Source organism: Rana temporaria, chromosome 8, assembly GCF_905171775.1.
Source record: "Rana temporaria chromosome 8, aRanTem1.1, whole genome shotgun sequence".
NCBI classification, from domain to species: domain Eukaryota; kingdom Metazoa; phylum Chordata; class Amphibia; order Anura; family Ranidae; genus Rana; species Rana temporaria.
The window spans coordinates 44,379,198-44,402,760 of NC_053496.1; the positions used below are offsets into that span (position 1 = coordinate 44,379,198).

General features: G+C 43.0%; 1 protein-coding gene across 1 annotated transcript in view; it reads right to left on the reverse strand.

Annotated features, from left to right (window-relative positions):
* The window catches only part of SORCS3 (sortilin related VPS10 domain containing receptor 3), a 774,589-nt gene that overhangs the window by 181,264 nt on the left and 569,762 nt on the right, over positions 1 to 23,563 (reverse strand). Inside the window, exon 8 of the mRNA XM_040361656.1 lies at positions 378 to 467. Within this exon, the coding sequence (XP_040217590.1) occupies positions 378 to 467 (90 nt within the window). The remainder of the gene's footprint in view (positions 1 to 377; positions 468 to 23,563) is intronic.

Consider the following 23,563-nt stretch of genomic DNA (forward strand, 5'->3'; position numbering starts at 1 on the left):
CTGTAACAAATTGGTGATTACTTTTAATAAATCAAAATGTTCTAGAAGAAGAATGGCCGTCTTATTAAAAAGTAGGTTCTGTTCAATTACTAAACCCAACCATTTACCACTTTTCCTCTGCCAACTCTACTTGCAGCAGGAATCAGTCTAGTATGTCTCATGTGTAGCTATTAAGCACGTTTGTACTTTTTATTTTTAATCTTAAAGGAAGTTTAGAAAAAAAAAAGTCGAAATCCTTGTCCTCACAGCAGCCGCAACCATTAAAATACCACCAGTCGTTCTGGTTGGCGGAGAGAACGGTTAGCAAGAAGTTATATAACAAGAGCAACAATCATGTACAAAGACAACAATAAAGGGCTACAAGGATGTAACAATACCTTCGGGAGAGAATATTTCGGTAGTTTAATCTGTGCGAAAGATTCACGTTTGTAGGAGACGTAGTAACTGGCTCTACCGCCAGATGTCGCCTGAAAGAAAAGAAAAGAAAAATGGTCAAATAAATATTCAAAAGTAATAATTTCCAAAAAAAATATCATTTAAAGTACAGTTAGGTCTATAATTACCAAGGACCAATGAAAACAATTCGATTTTTGGAAGACAATTCGATTTTCAGAGGAGCTCAGTACATTGTTTGTGAAATGGTTGCAAAGAAGGAACATTTGAATTTTTTTGGAAAATTTCGAAAATCATAATAACTGAAGATTGAAATGGAAAGATCGATTTTTAACTTAAAAAAATATGTTTTTGGCTAACACTTTATTGGTATTAGTTTTGAATTGACTGTGAAGAGGTTAGAGCCTCTCTGAGATTGGGTTCACCATATGTGCATTGCGGGGGAAAAGGCAGGGGGTCCGGTGCATCCCCTGTTCACCGTTTCAGGGCCAGGCAAAGATTCGGACCTGAGCAGGGCCGATCCTAGGGTCACAGGCGCCTGGGTGCAGAAATATTCCTGGCGCCCCCCACATGGGCGTCGTCATTTTACTAACTCCTCCCCTTTACAAATGTTTCTGAGGCAATGACTCAACCACAGATATGCTCCCCCACGAAGTCTTCATTAACCTGGGATAATTACATGAAGAGAAGCACAGTACTTTATTGGGACCTGGAGAAGGACCTCTGTGATGGACACAGAGAGAGCTTCTGTTAGAGAGTCTGTTAGATGTTCGGCGCCCCCACCTCTGCAGGCACCTGGGTGCAATGCACCCTGTGCACCCTGCCTAGGATCGGCCCTGGACCTGAGCCAAAGACGCACAGGACACTCCTGCTGTGCGCTCCGCGGCAGCTCCAGAGATTAGACATGTGCGGTTTGTTTCACATTAATATTCGTTATTGGAGTTATTTGGAGATTCGGATATATCCGAATACCCTAATTACAATACAGTGAAACCTTGGATTGCAACCAGGGGTCAAGTCCTGGGGAAAAAAGTGTGGGAACTCCCACCCAAGATCCACTCCCCCACCAAAAAAAAATAAAAAATGATACGCTCATATGCATAATTACTAAACCGCATTTATTTTAATTTTATTTCGAAAAAAGAAGCAAGTTCTTTCTAAATCCCGTGATAACTCGCAGCAAACCTCCGCAATGTCTCCTGGGAACAATGACAAAAGCTCCCAGGAGACATTGCGGCATCGAGGAAGTGACGGAATACCTGATGAATCCATATACAGGAAGAGGCCAGTAACATAAAGGATTACTAAGGTTCGCCTGCCCCTGACAGTGACTCGAGCTGGGCATCGCCGCTTAGTGATGGATTGGCTCGGCTGCTCTAGTCCTGCAAAGGGAACTGAGTTCCTGCTGTGAAAAAAGTGCAGGAACTCCGTTCCCACGCGTTCCCGCAGGACTTGAGCCCTGATTGCAACTAACACAGTTAATGAACATTTCACAATACGAGCATTTTTTTTTTAATTCTGACTCGGTTTGCGAGTGTTGTCTCACAAAATGAGCAGGATTCAAGCCTCTGCAGTGTGCAGTACTGCATTTGGCCAGAGGTGCGGGGGAGCCGGAGCCGATCGGAGCCATTTGAAAATACTCGTACATACTGGCAAACACTCGGAAATACTCAGTTGCTGAGTCTTTACAAGGGTTTCCGAGTTCAGTCGAGCTGTCCCTGAGTATTTCCGAGGCTCTCTGGCACCCCCCACCTCTGGTCACTTTGATATGCAAGTGCTTTGGACTACAAGCATTCTACTGGAACGGATTATGCTCGTAATCCAAGGTCCACTGTATAAACAAATTTTACTGAATGCTCCGAATAACGGACTGAAATTCTAATCAAATTTTACATTGAACTTCAGTCGAATTCTCACTACACATATTGCTGAAATCAAAGACTGTGTGTTAGTAGAGAACCATTTCGAAATAATGCTGTTTTTGTTAAGCCAAATGAAAGAGTCATTGTAATCATTTGATGATGATTTTTCTTTTGTTTGTTCACTTTGCTGCATTCGAATTGAAAACAATATAACATTTTCATTTTGACTGATTCGAAAATGTATCGATTTGATCGTTTTGAATAGAAAAAAATGTAAATTCAAAGAAAATGTAAAACTGAATACGAATTCCGAAAACAAATTGAATGAATCAACCACATTTAACTAAACAAAATAACTAGATTAACGAATCAAACCTAAACAAAACAAACTGGCTCCATTGAGAGCCAGTCACACTCCTCTGTCATGCAAATTGCATGCAGGGAAACCCGGCCTTAGGGTTTTATTGCTCAAATATGTGAAAAGTAGAAGGGGGGCCACACTAATGGATATAGCCCAGAATGACTTTTAGGGCCAGGTCACACCAGACACAGTTCCGTACAGTTTCATGTGCATTTCCTCTGCACTAAAAATGCATGCACAGTGTTTTCCATGTATTCCAATGGCTCTAGTTGGCTCTAGTTCACACCATGCAGTCAGTTTCCGGTGCAGAAACTGACCGGAAACTGACTGCATGGTGTAACTAGAGTCAACTAGAGCCATTGGAATACATGGAAAACACTGTGCATGCATTTTGTGCAGAAAAAAAGCACAAGGAACTGCGTCTGGTGTGAACTGGCCCTCAATCAAAGGGTAAGATCAACTTTATTTTTTATTAATATTATTATTATAATTATTATTTAATATACAGGATTTATATAGCACCAAAAGTTTACGCAGCGCTTTACAATAAAAAAAGGAGACAGTACAGTTACAATACAATAAAATGCAAGAGAGTTTGGAGGGCCCTGTCCATAGGAGCTTACAATCTAATAGGGTGGGGCAAGTGGTACAAAAGTGTATAACTGCAGGGGGGTGAGCTGATGGAAGTCATACAACATTTGTTGGAGGCATTGGCGGCATGATTGGCTTCCCTGAACGATATGGCCTGTGATACCCAGAGACTTTTGAAGGATGCGGGGTACTCCTGTGCCAGCTTCACCAATGACTCTTGGGTCATCCTATGTCCAATAGGGGCATAGGATGACTGAGAAATTATATCTCGGATTACATGAGATGGGGCAGTAATGATAATTCATGTATTGCAGGATATCTTGAAATATTACAGGTGGTTAATTCTGACCTCAACAGGTCAATAGGAGAGTGACTCATTCATGTGGGGACACATACTGTTGAGGTGTTAATTGAGTCTGGCTCCTAAGATATTTCATTGTGTGAAAGTCTATTGATGATAGATGTGTTGGTGGTTGGCAGTCTGAAAGGTCAGATGGCTGGGTAAATGACTAGTAATTAGTCCATGTAGATTATCTGAATGTCATTATCTAAAGGAATGTGTATTGAGCATCCATTGTGTCATGTTGTGGGTGGAGTTAAGCCATTGTTTCTTGGGGCTTCTAACTGTATATAACAAGCCTGAGTTTACCATTAAAGTATCCATTCTGTTTGGAACCAGAGAACAGAGCTGTGTCTCGTTATTCTGGGGGAAATCCAATGGGTCCTGTCTGCTGGATTGTGGAGTGTCGGAAGTTGTCTTGGGTTGGTGGAATGGAATATCGTAACGGTGTTAACCCCTGACTGTTACAGATGAGTTTTCAGGCATCACCTAAAGGCAGTCAGAGTAGGAGATAGCAGGACAGATTGAGGTAGAGAGTTCCAGAGGATGGGAGAGGCTCGGGAGAAGTTCTGGAGACAAGAATAGGAGGAGGAGACAAGGTAGCTTGAGAGCAGGAGGTTTTGAGAGGAGCAGATTAAGGTCTGCAGTAAGGTCACCTCTGTAGCTCCTGACATGTGTTTTATTCAAATTAACATTATCAGAGGATGCAGGAGACCCTTACATTCCTTGATAGGGTTTGTTTGAATGAAAGATCTGTCGGGAGCTACAGAGGTGACCTTATTGCATCTATGTGGGTGCCTGCATGTGATTGACTGCACTATATGCAATTTTAAGCCTGCCTGTTTGTAAGTAGTTTTATCCTTTATAAAAAAAAGTCTTGACTTCTGAATTCCTACACTATGATTTCCTCCTTGTCTTTCCCCCTAATTGAGCTTACTGATGACCCTCTTGGTATGGCGCGGTGACGTCCAACACGTACAACGGCACTAACACGTTCCATTGAAATGGCGCCACCCTTTGGGCTGCTTTTGCTGATCCTCGTCTTAGTAAAAATTTGGTGAGAGACGATTCACGCTTTTCAGCCTTGTGCTTTTCAGTCTGTTACAGCGTGACGAATGTGCTATCTCCATTACGAACGCTAGTTTTACCAGAACGAGCGCTCCTGTCTATACTTGATTCCGAGCATGCACGTTTACCCCCCCCCCCCTCGAAAAGCACACACACAAGTGTTTTTCGCGACGAGAAAAAGCCGGAAACACGACGGAAAAAAATAGAGCAAGTTCGAATTTTTTTTGCTGGCAGTTCTCTCGTCGGGAAAACTGCTATGGAGCATACACACGACCGTTTTTTTCGACCAATCTAAAAAATGACAGTTTTCTCATCGGGAAAACCGGTCGTGTGTACGAGGCTTAAGACTTTGCACAATTTTTGTTTTTATGCAGCTAGAGATGTATTTATCCAACCTAAACCAATATAATTTTTTAAATCAAAACATACAGTTGGGGATTTCATCCTGCAATAACATGCTTGGATAGCAACCTCTGAAAAGATTTAGGGAGATTTCCAGCTCTCCAGAAATAGATTTCCACCTGTCCTTCCCAGTAGCGCTTTTATATTGCCTTAAAGGTTTAAATGCTTTGTTGTAAAACTGAAATTTTTGCAGCAATGGCAAAAAAAAATGAACCAGAGATTACAAGTGGCAACAAAACTGGTCATTTTGGAGTCCTGTAGTTAAGAGGTAGCCATCGGTCAAGTCTGATGGTAGCTCTAAGATTGGATTATTAGGCCGTATATAGAGGAAATTCGGTAGTTGGTTGACACGTACTGATAGAGAGGTAAATATCAAGGAACATCTGTTCTGTGACATCGCCGCCGCAATCCAATTCCATTAAAAGGAAAACATGCTTTAGGGAAAAAATAGGTATTATCTATGATATTGACAGAAGAGAAAGAGGAATCATAACACCTGCTGTAATGAGGAAAATAGCTACTCTGAGGATCTGGCGGAGTTTCAAAGCTCTGATGAATAAAACATATTGCTTTTTTTTAGATGGGCGCCCGCGGGTCCTTCGCAATGCAGACACTGCGTGATACTGAAGGAGACTTGGGCATTGGGTGGGAATTTTAAAGAGTCATGCTGGCCAAGCCTGAAAATGAAGCCTTAAAGCAGGGGTAGCCAACCAGTGGCCGGGGGCCACATGTGGCCCGCGGAGCCCTCTGATGTGGCCCGCAACCTCCTGCTCTGTAATGGTGGGTTGGCAGACCCAGATTGCAGGGTATCGCCATACCACAGCATCAGTGTTGTAAATGAAGCTGGTGGTAAAGGAAGAAAGCGGCTGCAGAGCAGAGTCCCATAAGCCGATGCTTCCTCTACAGAGCCGGTACCCTTTTGTCTGGGCGGATCAGAGGTCCATAGCGTAGCCGTGACCTGTCATCCGCCCGCTCTGCTCATTGTGGCCCTCGACTTGTTACCATGTTGCTTAAGTGCCCCTTGCTCTTCAAAAGGTTGGGCACCCCTGACTTAAAGGGTTACACTTTTTTTTTTTTATTGAACTAACACCTTATATCCTCCTCACCCCCCCTGGTCCTTGCTGTACTTACTTCGGTGGGCATGCAGCCGGTGTAGCAATCTGGGGATTTGAAATCCCCACTCATCTTCCCCTTCTTTCTATAGAGTATCTCTGAAAGATTAAAGTGATTCTGATTGGTCAGCACAGTACGTGACTACTTTGACTAATTGGAATCATTCTGGACTATCCCTGGAAACCTTCAAAAAGAGGGGGAAGAAGAGCAGGGACTTCAAATCCCTGGACAGCTACACACGCTGTGTTGGCAGTGACAGCTTATCACTAGTGTTGCTCACGAATATTCGTATTACGAATATTCGGCTCGAATATGGCATATTCGAGTATTCGCGATATATTTCGAATTTCGCAATGAATATTCACATTTTTTCAATTTTATTTTTAAAACAGATCACATCCTATCGAAGTCTAAAAGCATTGCTGGTATGATTAGAGACCCTGGGCCGAGTAGCTAAGCTGAGGCGATCCTTTTATGTTGCCGAATATAAAAAAAAAAAAATTGCGAATTTTCGCTAATGCGAATGCGAAAATGATTGCGAACTTTCGATAACTGTGGTAGGAGAACTCTGATTGTCTCTGATGCAAAAGGGGGGGGGGGCTTTGTGTATGTTTCTGTTATGAATATTTGTATGTTTGATATTATTTTTTTTTGTAAGAAGGAAAAAATTGCGCATACCTTAAAAAAAAGGGGAGAATACAGCAGCAACTCAAAAATGTTATACAACATAAATTAATACAAGACAGAAAATGGAGTCGCTCTACAAGAATAAAAAATATGTCTAGTGACAAGACATGTAGGCAAATTATAAAATAAGCAAGCGCAAATAACTTGTGAAATACACAGTGAAACAAATATATAAAGAAATATAGTGAAAAAAAGTCCAAAGCATGCAGCATGAACGTGTTCAATCTTCAAGGTGTTTGATTGACAAACGGCTGTGACAGATGGATAGAGTAAAGAATCACCACCAATGCAAAACACTTTTTATTTTCTATTGTAAAATATCAAGAATATTCTGAGCCAATCAGAGTGCTCCTTCCGCATTTGCCGAATATTCGCAATTATTTTGTATTGTAAAATATCAAGAATATTCTGAGCCAATCAGAGTGCTCCTTTCGCATTTGCCGAATATTCGCAATTATTTTGTATTGTAAAATATCACAAATATTCTGAAACAATCAGAGTGCTCCTTCCGCATTTGCCGAATATTCGCAATTATTTTGTATTGTAAAATATCAAGAATATTCTGAGCCAATCAGAGTGCTCCTTCCGCATTTGTCGAATATTCGCAATTATTTTGTATTGTAAAATATCACGAATATTCTGAGCCAATCAGAGTGCTCCTACCGCAGTTATCGAAAATTCGCAATTATTTTCACATTCGCAATAGCGAAAATTCGCAATCATTTCATTTCGATAAAATATCACGAATATTCGAATTTAGCGAATATATCTCGAATATTCGACTATATATTCGAGATATATCGCGAAATCGAATATGGCGTATTCTGCTCAACACTACTTATCACCCAAGGAGGTAGGTGCAGGGGGTCAAGGGGGGTGAAAAGGGTTTAGCGTGTTCACCTATTTTCTGAAAAGGTGAATTTACACTTTAAAGTGTTTGGAAAGGTTCACATTTCGTTTTTAAATAACAAACATGTCATATTTTCCTGCTCTGTGCAATGGTTGTGCACAGAGCAGCCCCAGTCCTCCTCTTCTAGGATCTCCTGCCAGTGCTCCTTGCCCTTCTGTCCTGCTGAGTGCCCCCAGAGCAGGCTGCTTGTGCTAGGGTCCTCATGCATGTTGCACTCAAACTGCCTCTGCCTTGCCCCCCACTCCATCCTCACTGACAGTGTTTGACAGCAGTGGGAGCCATTTGCCAGTGTCTCAGCCAATGAGGAGGGAGAGACCCGGTAGAGATTTTGCTCTTGTGTACATTGCTGAATCGGGCTCAAGGTAAGGGGGGCTGAGGGGGGAACCACACACTGAAGGTTCTTTACCTTCATGCATAGACTGCATGAAGGTTAAAAACCTTCAGCCTTTAGAACCACGTTAAAATGTATTTATAGGCCAAATTTCAAGTTTTGGATAGATTGGGGAAAGGGTATTTTTCCAATGGGGAGATTTCCCTTTACTTCACGTGTTGAAGACCCAATAACAGCAAGGTAAAGGAAATCTCTCTAAAGGGAAACTCTAAGGCCCCGTACACACGATAGAATCCATCCGCAGATAAATCCCAGCAAATGGGTTTCTGCGGATAGATCCTATGGTGTGTACACTCCAGCGGATCTGTTTCCGCGGATATTTCTCCCCTGGGATGGATTCCAGCAGATCGAATATTTGCTGACATGCCAAACAAATCTATCTGCTGGAATCCATCCCAACGGATGGATCCGCTGGTCTGTATAGACTCACCGGATCCATCCGTCCGAAGGGATCCCCCGCATGCGTCGTAATGATTCGACGCATGCGTGGAATTCCTTATATGACAGCGTTGCGCACGTCGCCGCATCATAATCGCGGCGACGGCGCGACACGTCATCGCCAGAGGATTTTGGCGCGGATTTCAATGCGATGGTGAGTACACTCCATCGCAAAGAAATCCGCGGAAATCCTCGAGAGGATTTATCCGTGGAAACGGTCCGCTGGACCATATCCGCGGATAAATCCTCCCGTGTGTATGGGGCCTAAGACAGGTGTCTTCAATAGAGGCTTCCCATGCCAATGGTTGAAAGGGCAAATAGTAAGGATTCATCTTCTCAAGAGAGTTGATCCTGAGACTTGGATGGCACTAGATTTGGCCTGAATTTCACAAATTTGAATGTACAAACCTTAGTCTGAATGTTAGTGTTATTCTTAGGCCCCATACACACGAGAGGATTTATCCGCAGAAACCCATTTGCTGGGATTTATCTGCGGATGGATTCTATCGTGTGTACGGGGCCTTAGAGATTTAGGCCCTAAAGGGCTTCTAGTAGAAAGGGACCAAAGGCTGCCCCATAGGCTGATCAAATACAAGGAGTCAAGGGACAGGCAATAAAAATGGTGAAAGGTCTGGGGGATAAAACATAGGAGAGGTTGCAGGAATGTAGTATGTACAGTTTTGAGGAAAGAAGGGAAAGAGTAGACATGATCAAAACCTTTATCTACACGAAGGGGGTGAATAAGGTTCAGGTGGGCAGTATTTTCAATATGAATCCAAGATCAAGAACACAAGGGGCTAGATTCAGCAACGATTTACGCCGGCGTATCCATAGATACGCCGCGTAAATTCAAAGCTGCGCCGGCGTATCTTCTTTCTGTATTCAGAAAGCAAGATACGCCGACATTAGCCTAAGATACGACTGGCATAAGTCTCTTACGCCGTCGTATCTTAGGGTGCATTCTCACGCTGGCCGCTAGGTGGCGCTTCCATCGTTTTCGGCGTAGAGTATGCAAATTACCTAGTTACGCCGATTCACAAATGTACGTGCGCCCGGCGGTAGTTTTTTACGTAGTTTGCGTAAGGCTTTTTCGGCGTTACGTTGCTCCTGCTATTAGGTGGCGCAGCCAATGTTAAGTATGGACGTCGTTCCCGCTTCTAAATTTGAATTTTTTGCGTCGTTTGCGTAAGTCGTTCGCGAATAGGGCTGGACGTAATTTATGTTCACGTCGAAACCAATGACGTCCTTGCGACGTCATTTGGAGCAATGCACACTGGGATATGTACACGGACGGTGCATGCGCCGTTCGTAAAACACGTCAATCACGTCAGGTCATCACATATTAGCATAAAACACGCCCCCCCTTCCACATTTGAATTATGCGGGCTTACGCCGGCCCCATTTACGCTACGCCGCCGCAACTTACGGAACAAGTGCTTTGTGAATACTGCACTTGCTCCTGTAAGTTGCGGCGGCGTAGCGTAAATACGTTACGCTGCGCCGCCGTAAGAAGGGGCGCAGCTACCTGAATCTAGCCCACGGACATTAACTCAGTCTAGCAGGAGAAGAGTTGAATGCTAAGCTTCAAAAGCATTATTTTACCAAAAGAATAGTTGATGCTTGGTGCTACCACATTCTTAGTTTTTTTAAAGAAAGTGATAAAGTTTGTTTTTTGGGCCCATTAGGGCTGCCAGGAGCTTCCTAAACGACTGTATTCTGTACATCATTGCACAATTTTCTGTTCTGTAATTCACATTTCCTTGGAGCCTAGTTTTGATTCACATTCACTTCAATAGAACTTAAGTAGGACTTTTGTTGATAATCGAAAGGCCCTGGAAACTAGGGATTTTATCTCATGCAACAAGCTTGCACAACGATGAAAAGATCACAGCATTTCTTGTTACAAAATGTAATTTTACTAGGGCTGCGGAAATTATCGATTAATTCCTCAATTAATTGTTAATTTTTTTTTGAACGATCAAAATTCTTTTGATTGGTACTAGTGGTGCAACGGATCGTAAATGATCCGAACGGGTGACCATATGCGGATCGGCACACCATGTGATCCGCGGAGCTCCGCTGCTACCTCTGCCATAGGAAAGGCTGCGGCTTCGGCCCAGCTGCCAGAGCGGTGGCCACCTTGGTCCACCCGGCGGCGGCCTAGGTGAGCCTAGAGCGGCGCGTTGATGTCATCACCCGGCCTCAACTGCTCGTGTTCGACCAGCTTCTCTGGTAAGACTAAGCAAGCACTAATCTTACTATACAGTGGGGGAGATGTGGACCATATTACAGAGGGGGTGTCTGTGGATATTACAGTGGGGGAGATGTCTGTGGATATTACAGTGGGGGAGATGTCTGTGGATATTACAGTGGGGGAGATGTCTGTGGATATTACAGTGAGGAGATGTCTGTGGATATTAGGCTGGGTTCACACTACGATTTTCCCGTCCGTCAGCCGCATATGATTTCAGTATTGAAAACGTACGGGCCCGGACGGGAAAACGTATAGATAGACAATGCATTGCAAATCGTATGCACTCAGATGCATCCGGGTGCGTACGATTTGCTGGCAAAACGTTTTTTAAACGTACGCAAAACCGTGTTCAACCACGGTTTTGCGGCCGTTTTTAAAACAGTATGGCAAACACATAAGTTTTCCTTTAACATTAATGTCAATGGAAAACGCACATATGTGCGGTTCCATACGTTCCCGTCCGTTTCAGCCGCATACGGTTTTTCATATAAATCGTATGCGGCTGACGGACGGGAAAACCGTAGTGTGAACCCAGCCTTACAGTGGGGGGAGATGTCTGTGGATATGACAGTTGGGAGATGTCTGTGGATATTACAGTGGGGGAGATGTCTGTGGATATGACAGTTGGGAGATGTCTGTGGATATTACAGAGGGGGTGACTGTGGATATTACAATAGGGGAGATAGCTGTGGATATTACAGTGGGGGAGATGTCTGTGGATATTACAAAGGGGGTGACTGTGGATATTACAGTGGGGGAGATAGCTGTGGATATTACAGTGGGGGAGATGTCTGTGGATATTACAGTGGGGGAGATGTCTGTGGATATTACAGTGGGGGAGATGTCTGTGGATATTACAGTGGGGGAGATGTCTGTGGATATGACAGTTGGGAGATGTCTGTGGATATTACAGAGGGGGTGACTGTGGATATTACAATAGGGGAGATAGCTGTGGATATTACAGTGGGGGAGATGTCTGTGGATATTACAAAGGGGGTGACTGTGGATATTACAGTAGGGGAGATAGCTGTGGATATTACAGTGGGGGAGATGTCTGTGGATATTACAGTGGGGACTATATATGGTGGTGATCCAAAAACTGTATGTGCGTTATAATTAATCGAAATTAGTCGATTAAACTATTTTAAAAATTGATTAATCGAACACGAAAATTTTAATCAGTAACAGCCCTATATTTTACAGTACATGTCCTCCCAACTTAGATTTCTCATTTAAAAAAAATGTAGAAATTGGGTAGACTATTTTAACATTTACTGACCAGAAGCAGAGAAGGTTTTATCCACAACTAAACCTGAGTTTAACTTTATAAGGACTATGAGCAAATTAGTGAGTTGTACCAAATTGTGGACAGATTTCTGGAGATCTACAAGATTTACCCCACTCACCTCATGGATCCATCTGTTCTCCCTTGCCTCTTTATTGTACTGGTAATATAGTCCTCCAGTCAGAGTGTAAGGGAACTAATTATATTCAAATATATTAGACTGTCAGTGACATAATTACCTTAACTAGTTATATTGCAGGGTTGGTAGAGATTGATATATTAACTCTTACTGTGTATCAATTTTAAATCATCATTTCAATTATGTTGCTAAGATTATTATGTCCTTCCTATACCTTCTTCCACTCTTATTCCGCGTACACACGGTCGGAATGTCCGACAACAAAAATTTGAGAGCTGGTTCTCAAATTTTCCGACAACAAAATCCGTTCTTGTAAATTCCGATCATGTGTGGACAATTCCGACACACAAAATGCCACGCATGCTCGGAATCAAGTACGAGACAGAAGCGCTCGGTCTGGCAAGACTAGCATTCGTAATGGAGATAGCACATTCGTCACACTGTAACGGACTGCAAAGCACAAGGCTGAAAAGCGTAAAATCGCCTCTCACCAAACTTCTACTAACACGACTGGTATTGAACTTCCCTTTACGTATGTGCCTTCGTACCTCTTGTACGTCACTGCGTTCTTGGCGTTCGGAATTTTCGCCAACATTTGTGCGACCGTGTGTATGCAAGACAAGTTTCAACATCCGTCAGGAATAAAAATCCACGGTTTTGTTGTCGGAATTTTCAATCGTCTGTATGCGGCATAAGACAGGATATCAGTGAGTGGGGGCAGTGGAACAAGGGCTGTTAGAATGAGAGGAATGCTAAAATGTTGACCTGTAAAGGCCTTTAAAGCATCTATGGCAGGGGTGTCAAACCCAATTTCATTGTGGGCTGCATCAGCATTATGATTGTTCTCAAAAGGGCCGGTTGAATCTGTAAGATTAGATGTCCAGCACATCCCCTCCCCTTACATTAGATGTCAAGAGCCATCCCACCATCAGAAGTTGAGTCCCCTACTCTCCCTTACATCACAGTGCACCCCTCTTTCCTTATGCTACTGCTGGGAATAAGCTGGATGCATTGCTTGAAAGATGAAAGTAGGGGTCTGGAGGAGGACCAGAGGAGGGCTGGAATCTCCTGCAGCTGCAGGAGAGGTGCGAGGGCCACATGAAATTGCCTGGAGGGCCGGATTCGGCCCGCAGGCCTTGTGTTTGACACCTGTAACCTATGGCATCTCCTGTGTGTTTTTGGGGATGCAAAGAACCAGGCTCCCTTCCCCATATTTAGTGGACATTCTCCAAGGCCCTACGATTTTGGTCCCGGATCAATGCAATGATCCAAATAGTCCTAAACTTATCTCCCGCACGCAACCCCTGGGAAGCATTACTGCATAAGTCAATCCTGTCTTTGACTGAAGCCCAGAGGAAACTGGTGGGGTTTGTGTTCCTGGCAGCCCAGCAGACCTTGGCCAGAGCCTGGTGCCAACCATTCCTTAATTTCGCTGAAGTTAAACAGTGGTTCATGGAAACCATGGTCTATGAGAAGCTCACATCTATACTTTGGGATCTATGGATAATCTATGGATAATCTATAATGATCATTTAAACTTGGACCGTTCTGGACAGACTTTTATTTTTGCTTTGTGTAACAGGCTGGCCCGCACAGGATTCCCTTCCCTCTGCCCCCCAGGCAAGCCTTCCCCCACTCTCCCTTTTCTTCTTTTCTACCACCTGCCATGGATTTTGGGTAGATTTCCTCCATGCTCTCCCCTCTTCTCACCCTTTAGACTGTCTTGGGTTTTGGAATCCCTTCCTCCTTCTACCGTCCCCATTGAGACATACTCTCTCATAAGTAGTAATACCGATGGATCTTCACGCAGCTTATATTACAGTGGAACATGTACAGTTAGTTACCTGTTCCTTATAGTTAGAGATGTCATTTGTAGCGTCACCTCTGCTCTATTCAGTTGACCTATTCCTATAAATTTCTTGCATCTGTAACCTTACCGTTGTTGCGTTGTTTTCTATATGCAAATGTTTTACATACCCTGCACCAATACTCAAAATCACAATAATTTTTTTGGTGAAATAAAGCATAATCTATTGAGAATTTTGGGTATCATAGTTTTTTTTTACGATTACACGGGTTTGTGCAATTTTAAGGCTTTACGTGTTTGGTATCTATTTACTCAAGGTACTCCAATCTTTTATATTTTACCCCAAAATTGATAATTTATTTTGTTTGCACTAAAATTAATTTTTGTGTTTATTTTTTCCTGAAAATAAATGTTTGATAAATAGCTGGCAAATATTTTGCTACAAAAGAATTGCAACTACCACCATTTTATTTCCCAAGGCCGCTGCTTTTAGACAATGTATACTTTTTTTTAAGGGGGGGGGGGGGTGTTACAGTATTTTCTTGCAAAAAAATGTTGGTTTTAACAAAAAAATAAAACATTGTCCTGGTAGGCAGGTGGTTAAAGTTGCTGATACTAAATCCAAATTAGAGTACATTACTTGCAGTTAAACATTAATTAAATAACATATAACTGCATTATTATTATTATTGTTTATTTTACTCTGCCTGTAGTCCAAGTTTACATCATACCAATTTATGTTTTTGCACCCTGTTTGTGTGATAAACAGCAAATCTTTTTTTTTTATTTTAAAAATCCACCCAGTAAACAATTTTTATAATAATAATTACAGTGTACCATGTTTCTCAATTAGAAAAACTATTATGCAACTAAAATACATTTTGCTGTAACAAACTCAGCTAAAACAGGATTTTGGCAATACTACAAAACCGTCATTCCTGATCCCGAGGCAGGCATAAACATAAATTCAGCAATGAATACTATTCAGTTTTTTTTTTTTTTTCGACCTTGTACAAGTATTTTTATCCTCTCGTGCCTTCAGACAACAAATCACAAGGCCAAGCCTCGGAGTTACGCTTGTGCTGGGAGCTTCGTGTCACAATAAATCTGATTCAGTGTTCCATTGTCCAAAGGAATCTCTAATGCACATAATGCTTCGTAATTAAGAATTTGTAATAATTCTTCTCAATGTATCTTTTAATATCTCTACACAAGAACAAATAATAAAAACCAAAGGGCCCTTTCCATTGATGCCTTCTTCTAAAGTGGACCTTTTGAAATTAATACATTCCTGACAGGTCACAATATACAGAGGAAGTATAATTTTTTTTTTCAAAAAAGATTAACTTTTTTTATGATTAAAAAGCCGTCCTTGGGCTCTAGTCTGGTGACCTTGTCTCAGCTAAGAAGATGCTGTGAGATAGAGGAGACTGAATGCTTCTACCTGCCTGCACCAGACTGATGGCATCACCTGAGCCTAAGCAAAATCCCTTAAAGTGGAGTTCCACCCAAAAATGGAACTCTCGCTAAAATGCCACATTTGGTATGTCTTTTTTTTGGGGGGGGAGCAGAAACCCTCTTTTTAGAGGGTTCCAGTTCTCACTTCCTCCCGGAAGGAAGTTCACTCCCCACGGTGCCGGAAGGAAGTTCACCTCTCCCCCTCCAGCTCGGCGATCATCTGGGACACATCGCAGGTCCCAGATGATTGCCCGGCCTATCACGGCGCTGAGTGCGGCTTACTGGCTGCAAACCTCCTCTTGTTGGGTCCCCATCGGAACTTCTGGCCCCCTCCTCTCTGTGCAGTGCCCTCATTGGAAGCCGCTTCCCATGGGGGCACTCATGCATGCTTGCTTCCAAGCCCCACTGCTGCATCCTTTGACACAGACTTGGCCCTACCCTCCCACTCCCTCACCACTGGTTTTGAGTGACATTGCTGAAAGCCCATGGCTTCTGGTGCTCTGGCAAAGCCAGCAAGACCTGGAAGTGAGGGGAGAGAAGAGCTTCAGACATTCACAGGTATGTAAAGGGGGGTGGTGAGGGGGGATGCTGATACCTAAACATTTTTTACCTTAACCACTTAAGACCCGGACCTTAAGGCAGCTAAAGGATCCGGCCAGGTTTTGCGAATTCGGCACTGCGTCGCTTTAACAGACAATTGCGCTGTCGTGCGACGTGGCTACCAAAAAAAAAAAAATTGGCGTCCTTTTTTTCCCACAAATAGAGCTTTCTTTTGGTGGTATTTGATCACCTCTGTGTTTTTTATTTTTTGCGCTATAAACAAAAATAGAATGACAATTTTGAAAAAAATTCAATATTTTTTACTTTTTGCTATAATAAATATCCCCCAAAAATATATAAAAAACAAACTTTTTTTTCCCTTAGTTTAGGCCGATACGTATTCTTCTACCAATTTTTGGTAAAAAAATCGTAATAAGCGTTTATCGATTGGTTTGCGCAAAATTTATAGCGTTTACAAAATAGGGGATAGTTTTATTGCATTTTTATAATTTTTTATTTTTTTACTACTAATGGCGGCAATCAGCGATTTTTTTGTGACTGCGACATTATGGCGGACACTTCGCACAATTTTGACACATTTTTGGGACCATTGTCATTTTCACAGCAAAAAATGCATTTAAATTGCATTGTTTATTGTGAAAATGACAGTTGCAGTTTGGGAGTTAACCACAGGGGGCGCTGAAGGAGTTATGTTTCACCTAGTGTGTGTTTACAACTGTAGGGGGGTGTGGCTGTAGGTCTGACATGACGTCATCGATTGTGTCTCCCCTATAAAAGTGATCACACGATCGATGTAGCTGCCACAGTGAAGCATGGGGAAGCCGTGTTTACATACGGCTCTCCCCGTTCTTCAGCTCCGGGGAGCGATCGCGAGGGGGTGGCTAGAAACGAATAGCCACGCCCTCATCCCGGATCACTCCCCGCCGATTTCCGACTGCTGCATTTCCCGGGGGGGGGGGGGGGGGGGGGTCCCGACCCGCGGAAAGGCAGGGACGTACATGTACGCTCATCTGCCTGTACGTGCCATTCTGTGGACGTACATATACATGCGGCGGTCGTTAAGCGGTTAAAAGCACATGAACTTTAATGCATCCCAGTCTTAGTCCATAGGGTTCAATATTAAGTTGGCCCACCCATTACAGTTATAACAGCTTCAACTCCTCTGGGAAGGCTGTCCACAAGGTTTAGGAGTGTGTCTATGGGAACGTTTGATCATTCTTCCAGAAGTGCATTTGTGAGCTAAGGCACTGATGTTGGAAAAGTAGGCCTGACTTGCAGTCTGAGCTCTAATTCAACCCAAAAGGTGTTCTATCAGGTTGAGGTTGGGGCTCTGTGCAGGCCAGTCAAGTTCCTCCACCCCAAACTCACTCATCTTTGTCTTTATGGACCTTGCCCTGTGCACTTGTCTAAATCATTTGGCAGAGGGGAGATTATGGTGTGGGGTTGTTTTTCAGGGGTTGGGCCCCTTAGTTTCTTAGTTAGAACTCTTAAGGTGTCAGCATACCAAGACATTTTGGACAATGTCATGTTTCCAAATTTGTGGGAACAGTTTGGGGATGGCCCCTTCCTGTTCCAACAAGACTGCGCACCAGTGCACAAAGCAAGGTCCATAAAGAAGACATGAATGAGTTAGTTTGAGGTAAAGGAACTTGACTAGCCCGCATAGAGTACTGACCTCAACACGATAGAACATCTTTGGGATGAATTAGAGCAGAGACTGTGAGCCAGTCCTTCTCATCCAACATCAGTGCCTAACCTCACAAATGCGCTTCTGGAAGAATGGTCAAACATTCCCATAGACACACTCCTAAACCTTGTGGACGGCCTTCCCAAAAGAGTTGAAGCTGTTATAGATGCAAAGGGTGGGCCAACCCAATATTGAACCCTACCGACTAAGACTGGGGTGCCAATAAAGTTCATGTGTGTGTAAAGGCAGGCGTCCCAATACTTTTGACAATATAGTTGTATATGAAATACACTAAACTTATGACTTATCAAAAAGTGTTTTATAGTACTAAACCTTATATCCAAATTTCTAAATTACTTTTTTTATAAATTCCAAAAGCTACTATATAAGAATAGTAGTGGTAAAAAAGCACTTGAGGGTTTACCGAATTATTATAATAATATATAATAATCTTTCAAAGGGGCGTGGCAGGGGGTGTGTCTTATGCCTATATACTTTTGCTAATAGGTGTCCCTTATTCCCATCTCAAAAAGTTGGGAGGTATGGAACAATGAGTGGTCCGATCGGGTCCGCCCTAAAAACAGACAGACAGACCCGATCGGTCCACTGGTCTGATAGAGGCCAAAAGCTCCAGACAAAATCTATTCATCCATTTAAATTTCATGCATTCTTGAAATTTGTGAAATATATGATGTGGCCCTCCTACTGAAAAGTTTGGAGGCCCATCTTCTAAATAATGACATTAACCCCTTCCGAACCAGTCCCTGCACCCCTTTATCAAGGTCTGTACATTCAGGGGTGGGAAGACCATGTGACCACTGTGATTGGCTTTCACAGTGGTCACATGATCGGAAGCGGATCCCGACAGCTCGGTCCTTGACAGCTCGGTCTCTGTGGTGGCAGCGTGCAGTGAGCGCGCTCCCAGCACAGAAATATTGTCTGCCCAGTGATACATATGTGTGGCACAGGGATGGTAAAGATCACCCTATTTCCGCCACACATTTGTATTACATGGACAGCAACAGGTAAAAAAAAATACTGAAAAGCAAAACGAGATTTCGGAGTAGATGGACACCAGTCAGTCCTCTCTTTTGCTGACGTTCCCCGATTTATTCTGCACTGCCAGTCTTGCATGGAATATATTACCAACTTCACCACTGCAAGAATAGTAATAGAGATAGAGTGAAGAGCTATATTAACGTCGTTCGATTAAAAATACAATTTCAGGAAAAGTAGCCAAAATTGTAAATCCCGGGATTAGTCTGGCTTTTCTGCTAAATCCTGTGTTTTAGTGCAGATTTAATGAATGTCATCCAATTATTTGCTCTGTGATCATCAGTCGTGTTCTTGCAAAATTATCTAGCTTTTCGGCTGCTAATGACTTTCTCATTAATCTAATTTTCTGGAATTTCACTTTTACGGGTCTAATTGGCCTCAGGCCAAAGCGAATGAATCTTCCTGGACAAATCTGTTTGCTATTGCTCACATCTGTCTTCCCGAGATTATTCTGTCATCGGGTTTTATCTGCGTTGACTGAGTGCAACCAGACGCTGCCAGGATGCTGAGCCTTCTGCGACCGAAGAGGGGACACCCTTTTAACCGCTTCAGTGGGACGAGCGGTTGTTAACCCCTAATGGACCAGGGCCATTTTTACACTTTAGCAATGGGCCTATTGTAATAGACTCACCCAGGACAGAGGTTTGAATGCTAGCCTCTTGCTCACTGTCTATGGGCATTTAGGAAGATGTTCTGTTATGTAATGCAAAATTACATTATTAACCACTTAAGGACCGCCTCCTGCACATATACGTCGGCAGAATGGCACGGCTGGGCACAAGCATGTACCTGTACGTCCTCTTTAAGTGCCCAGTCTGAAGCTCCGTGACCGCGGCTGCGGGACCCATGGACCCGATCGCCGCCGGAGTCCCGCGATCGGTCCCCGGAGCTGAAGAACGGGGAGAGGTGTGTGTAAACACAGCTTCCCTGTTCTTCATTGTGGTGCTGTCATTGATCGTCTGTTCCCTGATATAGGGAAAGACGATCAATGACGTCACACATCCAGCCCCGCCCCCTACAGTTAGAAACACATATGAGGTCACACTTAACCCCTTCAGAGCCCCCTAGTGGTTAACTCCCAAACTGCAATTGTCATTTTCACAGTAAACAATGCATTTGTATAGCATTTTTTGCTGTGAAAATGACAATGGTCCCAAAAATGTGTCAAAATTGGCCGATGTGTCCGCCATAATGTCGCAGTCATGAAAAAAATCGCTGATCGCCGCCATTAGTAGTAAAAAAAATAAAAAAAAATGCAATAAAACTATGCCCTATTTTGTAAACGCTATAAATTTTGCGCAAACCAATCGATAAACGCTTATTGCGATTTTTTTTACTAAAAATAGGTAGAAGAATACGTATTGGCCTAAACTGAGGGAAAAAAACATTTTTTTATATATTTTTGGGGGATATTTATTTGATGGCATGGCACAGTAGTGACAATTGATGGCACAGTGGCTGCGTTTGATGGCATGGCACAGCGACTGCATTTGATGGCATGGCACAGTGGTGACAATTGATGGCACAGTGGCTGCATTTGATGAGCCCAGTGGCTGCATTTAATGGGCACAGTGGCTGCATTTGATGGGCACAGTTAGGCTGTAATTGTTTTTCTTTTTGTTTGTTTTTCGTTTGCGCCCCCCCCCCCCAAAAAAAAATTTGAGCACCAGCTGCCACTGACCATGGGCCTATTGACTGCTTCTCTGATTAATGCTCTCCTTGCCCGGCCTCTCAGTTTAGGTGGATGGCCATGTCTTGGTAGGTTTGCAATTGTGCCATACTTTTTCTTTTTTCAGATAATGGATTGAACAGTGCTCCGTGAGATGTTCAAAGCTTGGGGTATTTTTTTTATAACCTAACCCTGCTTTAAACTTCTCCACAACTTTATCTCTGACCTGTCTGGTGTGTTTCTTGGCCTTCACGATGCTGTTGGTTCTCTAACAAACCTCTAAGGCCCCGTACACACGAGAGGATCGATCCGCTGAAATTGATCCGCGGATCGGTTTCAGCGGATAGATCCGCTGGTGTGTACGATCCAGCGGATATTTATACGCGGATATATTTCGGGCCGACCGATTTCCAGCGGATAAAAATTTCTTAGCATGCTAAGAAATCTATCTGCTGGAATCGGCTCCAGCGGATCGATCCGGTGGTCTGTACAGACTCACCGGATCGATCCGTCCGAACCCATCCCTCGCATGCATCGTAATGATTCGACGCATGCGTGGATATCCTTATATGACAGCGTCGCGCACGTCGCCGCGTCATCATCGCGGCGACGGCGCGACACGTCACCGCGGACGGAATTCCGCTGGGATTTTGATCTCCTGGTTAGTACAACCAGGAGATCAAAATCCGCCAGAGGATTTATCCGCGGATACGGTCCGGAGGACCGTTTCCGCGGATAAATCCTCTCGTGTGTACCCGGCATAAGGGCTTCACAGAACTCTACAGTATTTCTACTGAGGTTAAATTACATAGAGGTGGACTCTATTTACTAATTAGGTGACTTCTGAAGGCAATTTGTTCCACTAGATTTTAGTTAGGGGTATCAGAGTAAAGGGGGACTGAATACAAATGCACCCCACACTTTTCAGATATTTATTTGTAAAAAAAAATGAAAAACCATTTATCATTTTCTTTCCACTTCACAATTATGTGCTTCTTTGTTGTTGGTCTAACACAGTGGTCTCCAAACTGCGGCCCGAGGGCCGGATGCGGCCCTTTGCTTGCCTTTATCCGGCCCTTGGGGCACTATCCCTCCCACTGATACGAGACACTATTCTGCCATCTGACACCCACAATGGAGCACCATTTCTCCCACTGACACAACTAATATAGCACTATTACCCCCTATAATACCAGCAATGGGGCACTATTCCTCCCCCTAATACCAGATGTTCACTAACAATGATGCCAGGAAAATTTCCACTCCAGCTGGCCAAAGTCTGGCCCTCCAAGAGTCTGAAGGACAATAAACCGGCCCTTTGTTTAGAATATTTGGAGACCCCTGTCTAACACATAAAATCCCAATAAAATACATTTACGTTTTTGTGATGTAACATGACAAAATGTGGGAAATTTGAAGGGATATGAATAGGCATTGTAGTAGGACCATTTTTAGACAGGAGCCAATTAACCTACCAGCATGTCTTTGGCGTTTGGGATGAAACAGAAGTACCCTAAATTTCCTAAACTCACTTTTCCAATTATAGGAATTTTTATATTTATCTATTTATTAACCCCTTCCCGCTTAGCCCCAGCATCCCTTTAACTGGGCTATTATGGGAAGGTCTGCCTGATCACATGACCATTATGATTGGCTGTCACCGTGGTCACATGATCGGGAGCCAAGGATTCATTAGTAGAGATCGGAGCTATCTTTGACAGATCTGTCTCCATGCTGGGAGCACGCAGTCAGCATGCTCTCGGCAGTGAAACCTCTGCAGCCCATGGACGCATATGTGCTGTGTGTGGGCACTAGAGCCGAACCACTTTGCTGTCGCAGGTATGTGTTACGTGGGTGGCAAGAGGATATTTATTTCTTTATTTTAATTATTTATTTATTTTTGTAGTAAACCTCTATATAGTGATGGACAAATAAAGACAATGAAATGACGAGAATAAAATACTAATGCCAAAAAAAACATTAAATAAACCAAATAATAAATAACCAAGCAATCTAAATAAACCAATACAATGACAGCTCGGGGACCGATATAGGCCCTCAATATAAAAAGTTACATCAAACTACAAAACTTTTACAATGTTTTCCCCTCTACATTGTTTTGTATGGAAAGCCACATCTTCTCCTTTGTTGTATTTTTCAGGAAATCGGGTTCCGTCCTCATTCTTATTTACCATATCCCAAGCTGCACCATATTCTTTTTTTTTTTTTTTCAATAAGTGAGCGCTCGATGGTGCACGGAATGATAAGTTGATGGAAGTTTGTACTGGGCCAGCTCCTTCACTCACAATGAGCTGGCATGGGAAACTGGATGCTTAGTAAGAAAAAGCAATCTCATCTGACAAATGAAGCGGCGGGCTGAATAATTTTCACTGACGCAGACAAGATATAGATGAATGAGGAAGCCGGCTTGATTTGCAGTCCTCGTATTTTATCGGACATTGGAAAATATCCCAGTCAAGCATAACGATAGCTTGCTGGCTAAATTAAAAACTTTCCTGTACATGAACAGTACTGGAAAGTTCCAATTATTTTTTAACGCCCTCTACAGGTAAACTATGGTATTGCAGCCAGACCTGTTGAGGAGCGTAAGCTGCAGCAGGAGCTGATTTATTTTCATTTATTTCCGGTATTTATTTAGTGCCAAAAGCACTTTACAAACTGTACATTCGCATTAGTCTTTTCTCTCAAAAAGCTTACAATCTAATCTCACATGCATACATACTAGAGCAAATTTAGACAGGAGCCAATTATCCTACCAGCATATCTTTGGAGTGTGAAAGCAAACTGGAGTGCCCAAGGAAAACTTATGCAAGCACTGGGAAAATGTATAAACTCCATGCAGTTAGTTCCATTACATTATAGGAACAAACATGTGCAACAACATATTTGGTTTCATTTACACTTTAAAGATCCCAAATTGGGTAAAAATGTGTATATTATACAGCTTTGTCACTCTGCTCCTTTGTACACCTGCTCCTTACCGATACCTACTGATGAGCTTCGGGCTTTGGTTGAACATAAGTTCAACTGGAACCCAGTCTGCTTGCAGTTTAGCAGATGGGCCAAAAAA